General features: G+C 37.1%; 1 protein-coding gene across 1 annotated transcript; it reads right to left on the bottom strand.

The window, feature by feature from the left end:
- Positions 1-254: 254 nt before the first annotated feature.
- On the bottom strand, positions 255-7,178 carry gpx4b (glutathione peroxidase 4b). Its single transcript, XM_056744326.1, has 7 exons — positions 7,027-7,178; positions 4,148-4,242; positions 3,072-3,216; positions 957-1,108; positions 845-869; positions 707-766; positions 255-591 (listed from the first exon to the last, which is right to left on the bottom strand). Exons 1-7 carry the CDS (start codon positions 7,090-7,092, stop codon positions 559-561), a joined length of 576 nt encoding a protein of 191 aa, XP_056600304.1. The 5' UTR covers positions 7,093-7,178; the 3' UTR covers positions 255-558.
- Between the last annotated feature and the right edge of the window lie 716 nt (positions 7,179-7,894).

Raw genomic sequence — 7,894 nt, 5'->3', positions numbered from 1 at the left:
CTTCCAGTAGGAATCCTAACCACATTTCCTTTTAATTAATTTATTCACTCATGTCATGACTCTGAACCAGCATGCTCAATCGATAAACCAAACCATAAACAAATGTATGCCATGTCACTTTCTGACAACTACACACCCTGTTTTAGCTCTTACAAAATTTAGCAACAATCTCTAAATCAGTCTAGTACTCAAAAATATACACACCTGTCTCTGTCCGTACAGTTAGAAAGAAAAGGCCACAAAGAAACACAGAGTTTTCACTTTATTCTTTTATTATTATGACTAGAACATTCTTTGGATAATTCAAAATAATTGTGTCAGTATGCACATGTATAACTTGTGAATCAGGCTCTTCTCTAGCGAGACGTCTGGACATTAAAGGGTTTTCCCAGATAATTTGCACGTCAGGGTTCATCAGGTCATCCCCACCTGCAGACAGGTTTCAGGAATGGCCGTCACACATCTGGCAGTCACCATCATACCCAGATATCAGACAGAGAAGAGCGGGAGATTATAGACACATGGAAAGCAGTACAGATTGGATTTAGGTGGCTACGGTTACAGGTACGTGTTGAGATCCTTTTCAACAACCTGTAGGGACCCAAATAAAACATAATTTGCTTCATCACACAAAGCTATCGTTGGACACAATTGTTATTTTAAACAACACAAAAATATTGTGTGCATTCTGAAGAGTTTGACTCACGATCGGATCATCCATTGGCCCGTATCTCTTCACAACCTGACCTTGTCGGTCAATGAGGAACTGTGATAAACACAACAGCATTAACACAAAACAGACAACGTGTGGATATATCTGAACAAACATTAAAACATCCATTACCTTAGTGAAATTCCATTTGATGTTGCTATGAAAAGAACACAGTGTATTAACAGTGAAAGGATTAGATTTAGAGAATAACAGCAAAGTATGGATCATGTGCAGACAAACTCACTTTCCCAGCATGCCCTTCCCTTTGGGCTGTTCCTTCATCCACTTCCACAGAGGATGAGCTCCATCTCCATTCACCTCAATCTTACTGAAGAGGTCAAACTCTGCATTGTAGCCTTTGGCGAACTCCTTGATTTCAGCTTCTGTTCCAGGTTCCTGTAAAAACAATAGCTTGAGGCCAAAGACTTCACACAAACTGAAAAACTAAAACGTTAAAGCCGTCCAGCACACAATAACAACTGATACTGAACGAGAAATCCAGTGATAAAAGAGTGATAAAGTACTATTATTTAATAGCGTTCATTCAGAATTTTATAAATGGTATTTTACATTATTATAATTATAGCATGTTAAGAGACTAGACATATGATTTATATATGGTTACATGTTAATGGTATGAGTAATTTCAGTGAAGTCGCACTTCACCTCTCAAACATTTTGATCTGAGTAAAAAAAAAAAGACACTGCCTATTTATTCATGAAATATTGAAGCATTTATTGTAAATAATTTATCAATGTGGGTCATTTTGTTTTAAAGGTGTCATAAACTGGCTATTTTATTGTTTTATACCGTTGTATGAGATCTAGTTATGACATTCGTTTTACATGAAAAAATAACAAAATCAGGTTTTGAGGAGGGATCGACAAACGCTCAGTTTTAATTGAAGACTTGGAAGTAAATGCCCACTGCTATGATTGGATAGCAGTTTGCGTGGTAAACCAAGTTGGAGCCTTCTATGAATTTGGTTAGACAGGTAACGCTTCGTTACACATTTTCAGGTAGATCTCTAAAATGAATGTAATTGCCAATATTACAAGTTTGTTTTACTCGCATAAGATTGCTGCACCATTCCTGTCGGATTCAGTATTGACGGCACAGCACTGCTTTTTAATTTTAGTCTCTCCACTGGGCCTTGTTCCCAAAGGTATCCACAATGAAATGATGTGAACAAATGCTCAGTGTTTTACCCACGTGAGCTGGAACGTCTTTAAAAATAAACTTCAACCATGCATTACTAATGTTGGAATCCGAAGGAAGGTTATGCCACGACTGTGCTCTTCCACAACCAGGCACTGCACAATATTTTGTGATCTTTAACAGCATGTTAGCAGATAAGCAATAAACATGCCGTTAAAGGATCGTTAATATTGGCGGGGCAAGAGAAGCAGTCGTTGAAATTTTTCTGTGGAGGCGGTGTTCAACCTGTCAATGATAGGTGCATTCCAGGACCTGCTGATCACTGGGTCTGGTGCCAATGAAAGTTGTAAATTCATTAACAGGGCGTTTTCAGTTCTGACACATACAGGAGGTTCACTTGAATAAGATTACCTCTTATATAACAAAAGCTCGGGTTACAATTGATGTCTAAATTCATAACACCTTTAAAAATGTGTGTACCCTTAAAATATTCTGTTAAAATCTGAAAATGCACTTCCTTCCAGTAATGACTACCCATCTTAAATGACAAATATTAGATGGCTTGGGCGGACCATCCTTTAACTCCTTCCCTTTCACTGTTGGTCTGCTGCCAGTTCAATTTCAAAATGCAAGGGCCATTTTTATTAGGGATGCACCCATATGTAAATATTGGCTGATAACAATAACTGAAAATTCTTTAACATTGGAAGTCGATAACTGATAGATTGGCCGATATACAGTATCTAAATATTAATATTAAGTTCCCTAAGACTGAATCAAAACTGCTTCTATTTAAAAACATTCATTGCAGAAAGCAAGTTAACCATTACTTCACTTTTTCCCCCTGAAAATCATGTACCAAACCTACTTTACACTAGATATTTATTCTTTAATTTTCAAACTTATCTTGTATATTTTTTAGTTAATAAACAAATTACAGATAGTTTTTGTAATAGCAGTAAGTGAATGATCAAGACAGAATGACAGTACTGTATTTTAACTGTGAGCAGCATGCAGGAGCTGAACCAGAGGAAATGATTTATGATTTATCAATTATAATATATCTACCTAAATATTATTATCAGCTATTTCTGTTTACTACCGTTTTTTATATATTTTTCTGGATGACCATTTATAGTACAGATACCCCTGATGAATAGCTTATCCCACCATGCAATGAACCATCAGTTTGGCTTGTACCTGCTTCCCGAACTGGTTGCAGGGGAAACCCAGAATGCGTAAACCTTCCTCAGCGTGATCGACGTGCATTTTCGCGAACTGAGTGTAGTTTACAAGAGTCTTGCCTCACTTAGAGGCGACGTTAGTGATGATACATACATAACCTCTGGAAGAAAAAAAAAAATACACATGTATACTTTGAGAACTTCTGGATACAAAATAATAGTCAGTCTGAGTGGCCGTTTACACAAGAAAAAGTTTTGTGCATTTTGGCTGTTCATTTATACGAAAAACGGCATTTTGGGGGACTGAAAACGCAAACTTTTGAAAACAGGTCTCAAAGCGTAAGTTTTCAAAAACTATGACGTCATACACATGCGTATTCAGGCTGTAGGCATATGCGAGTATTCCAGAAACAATAATGGCAGCCTCTATTACATTTACAATAATGCATTTGGCAGACAATTTTATCCAATGCGACTTACAGTATATTTGTTTTATACTTTTTTTCGGACTATTTGCAATTCCCTGGGATCGAACCCATGACCTTGGCATTACTGGTGCCATGCTCTGATGACTGGGACACAGGAAAGCTGGTTCCATGCTGCATGATTGTGCCGCGTGACATTTAGATTTACTGCAGCACAAGCGGAGACGTAGTATTTATATGCACATTACTATAATAAACACACATGCACTCCAACAAAGTGTATTAAACAGGTTTTTAGTTTAAAACAGTGTATGCATATGTGCGCAGGCACATAGTGTTTCTTTACAGCGCAACATCGCCATACACTGGCCTGGCATGCATTATACATTGTTTTTTCGGATCCATGTAACTTCAGAGCGTTTTGATAACACAGGCGTACGTGAAACCTTTCAAAAACGCAAAGGAAAAACTTTTCAGTTTTTTATCGTTTAAACAGACTCAGACTAAAAATAACCCTATAAACAAGAAGCAGATATGAGAGTGTTTAGATCAGTTCTGGTATTATCTAGACATAGCTCAGATCTCTTGTTTAATAAGGCATGAGGGATTTTAAAGACTGCCAGGTGAGTAAGAGGTAACATCAAGAACAACTCCATATTACACACACCTGTATTTCTCTAGAGATACTTCGTTTCCATCGATGTCTTTGCACGAGAACTTGTATATAGACTCCGCTGAATGCCAGTCATTGGCCTGTGCACACTGCAATAGAGAGACAGGTCAACGGTCATGATTACCACAGATAGACCACGAGAACAAAGAAACAATCACACAACCAACCATAATCATGACATGACAGGTCTCAGCTCTGATGACCACTTATTGCTCTTTTATACAGTTGGTAAAACCTGTATTGTAACTTCACTTTGTGTTTTGAAACAAGTTACACAAAACAATATCTATTATAAATAACTAGTTTTTGCACTAAATATGAACCAAAATGGTGACTGCTTGAAAAAAAAATACATACAAACAAAATAAACACTACACAAAGACATACCTAAATAACGGTCATAAAATAATGCTGGGATTCATTCTGATATAAAGAACTAAACATTCAATCTTTTCTTTGCCATATCAAAAAACAAATAACAAACTCTACGTAGTGATAATGTCTAGTCACTACTAAACAATACAAGATGCGACAGCATTCACCGAGGGATTGAGCTCACTTAGGAAACACATAAACATCCAACAGGTGAACAAGTCAAAGCTGAACAGATTTAACAGTAATCCATTACACAGATGATGAGATAAGACTACAGCCATCCCATCACATGGGTGAAAAACACAACACAGAGATTCATTCTGAAGATGAGAACTCTGTATGTGACATTAAAACAATAAAATGATTTAAAGGCTTGGGCTACACAGGAATATAGTGTGCACAATTCAGGATGTGTGGGACTGTGGGTTTATTTTTAATGCGAAACAATTACAGTACACAAACAATACAAGGCAACATTAATCAAATACTGTTGTATAATACTTTATTATCCAGGAAATGTATTTACGTATAATAATAATACAGTTATAGTTATTGGTTTGATGTGCGAGTGTCTGGATATTTACAATAATGTAAAAACCAATAAATTACAGATGATTATGATTATTAGCAGGAACCGTGTCGATTTGTTGGTTCAAAAATAATAATTATTTTACTTTTGTTTAAAGCTACTGCTTGTAAAAACTGCCACTAGAGGACGCACGATCAAAACAAAGTTGAGTCTTCAACTCCACCGCTGATGGCCATAAATCAGAGGAGAACAAGAAATCATGTTAGTGGATGTTTTATAAATGTTGTGTATAATTGTGGTCCATAAATAAGTGACTGCTCAAAACAAGCTAGTGGCTTGCTAAACCTTAGACACTACTTCCGCATTTTTCCACGACACTCCCTGCGTTCCATTTCGAAGGGCTCATCACAATGCCCTGACGGTTTACCCTCCAAGGCAAGGCAAGGCAAGGCAAGGCAAGGCAAGGCAAGGCAAGGCAAGGCAAGGCAAGTTTATTTATATAGCACATTTCTTACACAACGGCAATTCAAAGTGCTTTACAGATAATGATTGACAGAAAGAAATAAAACGTATCTTTAAAATGCAAATGATTTAAGGTCACAAATACTTTAGATTTTAAGAAACAATAAAACAGCAATAAAATTTATTAAAAATGTGAGTGTATATATAAAAAGAATAAGAGCAAAATAAAATAATTTAGAAATAGAAGTGCAGTTGATGTAAACCAGCACAGTGCTCAGGTTGTGAATGGACTGCTAAACAAGAGTGTTTTTAATCTGGATTTAAAAGTAGCTACTGTTGGTGAACGTCTGATGTCTTCTGGAAGCAGATTTCAGCTACGGGTGGCATAATGGCCAAACGCTGACTCGCCCCGTTTTGAATAAAACCCTTGTTATCTCTAAATACTAGAGATAACAGAGTAAGAGCTTTGAAGGATGCCACGGTGTAGGGGACCAGACAACGGTTTCTTGAAGTGCCCTTCTAAATCATCATCCCACACCTATAAGGAGTAGTCCTCACCAAACAAGGAATCTGCGCAAAGAATCATGGGAGCCTGAAGTGGCCATCAGTTGTACCCTTCAAAATCCTTCATTCTGAAGGGCCCTATGAAGTGGCCATTTATGAGCACTTCGTTTTGGAACGACCCTTCAGTATTGCGCCCATGATTGTTGTTAATCCAAAGGCCCCTTCGGAGGACGATATATCCCAGTTGGAACACAGGGACTGTGTTGTCAGGCGGTTTCTTCGTCAGTAAAGGCGGTAACGCGGAAATGACGCCATTGACAGGCGACTGCACAGCCCCGTGTCACGGTTTACAAGTAGTTTGACACATTTGAGATATTGTCAGTACTCAACTGAACAAAATATATAACACTGGCCTAGTGGTTGTTGGCAATTTTACAGCAAAATTGCTACAAACTGTACCTTTAACGGTTTATTGTGATTCTCTCTGTACCAAGTGACTAGTAAAGGCCCTTGTGGAATCATATGGGTGTGAATACGCATTGTGCGTCTTAACCTAAATGGGACATTATTCAATCTCATTTTCAAAATATATTCTAGATTTATATCGGATTCGGAGACTGATATTATATGCTGATATTGATGCATCTTGCGACACAAATTAAATCATAACATTTTCCTGAATTATATTACAGGCCTGAAAACTCCAGCGTCTGCTACAAGCTCGACCTCCTGGGTCGTTTGATAAAAACAAAAAAGTATTTCGATAAAATTGTGAACTAAGCAAAGATTGAAGATTAACGTTACATATGTGAAGCTAACAGGCTAATGTTCCTCCGTCGGAATGAATTAACAGAGACACGTGTGCTCACAAATAAACCCGCCGGCCTTTGCCACTTACATAAACACCAACTGTACAAAACTAGCTGTCAAACTATAGCTACTAAACTTCCGAAATAGTCAGTTTAATGTGTAAAACAGCAACTAGCAAGATGTAATGTCTTACCATAACTCTGACGAAGCTCTTGCTCCCTAGTACCCCGATTAACAACGCTCTCCCCAACAACCACATTATACTGCTGAAGTGAGCAACGCCCACAAACGTAAGAATACGCCTCCCTTGTTAGCGTAAGCCAATCAGGAAATGTTTAGATGGCGGACGTCATCCAACGTTAATGTGCATTATTTCCGTCTACCATACTGGAGTGTGGACCCGAATCAACTACCTTCCAAATAATACATACCAAAATAGAAACATATAGCTGCATAATTTTTGGGGGAAATGCTGCATTAACCACAACTACTGCTGCGGGAGCTCTGCCCAATGATCTAAATACACACCCTCTCTGTAAGCGTCAGCCAATCAGAGACAGCGCTGATGCAACCGAAATATAAAAGTCACGAGATAACCCATTTTAAACGATCTTTACATTATTAGGAAAATACCATTTATATTTAAGACGCTTCCTCTCAAAGATTTTAAATTATATATAAGCACTTTGGAATAAAATAAATAAAGTTATATAAAAAAATTATTGGCAGCTAATATTTATGTATTACATGTTATTTGTATTCCATTTAATAAATTAATTAAACATAATACTTAATGTAATAAAAGTGTTATCCAATGCAGACATACGCATTTGAAACTATAACTGACATTTAACGCAAGATTTAATGGCAATCGAAATACATGTTAAAACATTTTTATCTTTGTAAAATGGTGCGTTGCGACGATATACCTATAAACCTTTAAAAATGAAAAATATTTAAAAGGCAAACTGACAGAAAATGAGTTAACAAGTATATGTATTTTGTGCTCTAATATGAAAGCAAGGTTCGTTTGAGAGGTTTTCAAACATCAGGCAAAAATA

The sequence above is a fragment of the Triplophysa dalaica genome, chromosome 3 (genome assembly GCF_015846415.1).
Source record: "Triplophysa dalaica isolate WHDGS20190420 chromosome 3, ASM1584641v1, whole genome shotgun sequence".
Taxonomy (NCBI): domain Eukaryota; kingdom Metazoa; phylum Chordata; class Actinopteri; order Cypriniformes; family Nemacheilidae; genus Triplophysa; species Triplophysa dalaica.
Note: the sequence above shows the minus strand (reverse complement) of the source record. Positions and strands in the feature narration are given on the sequence as shown.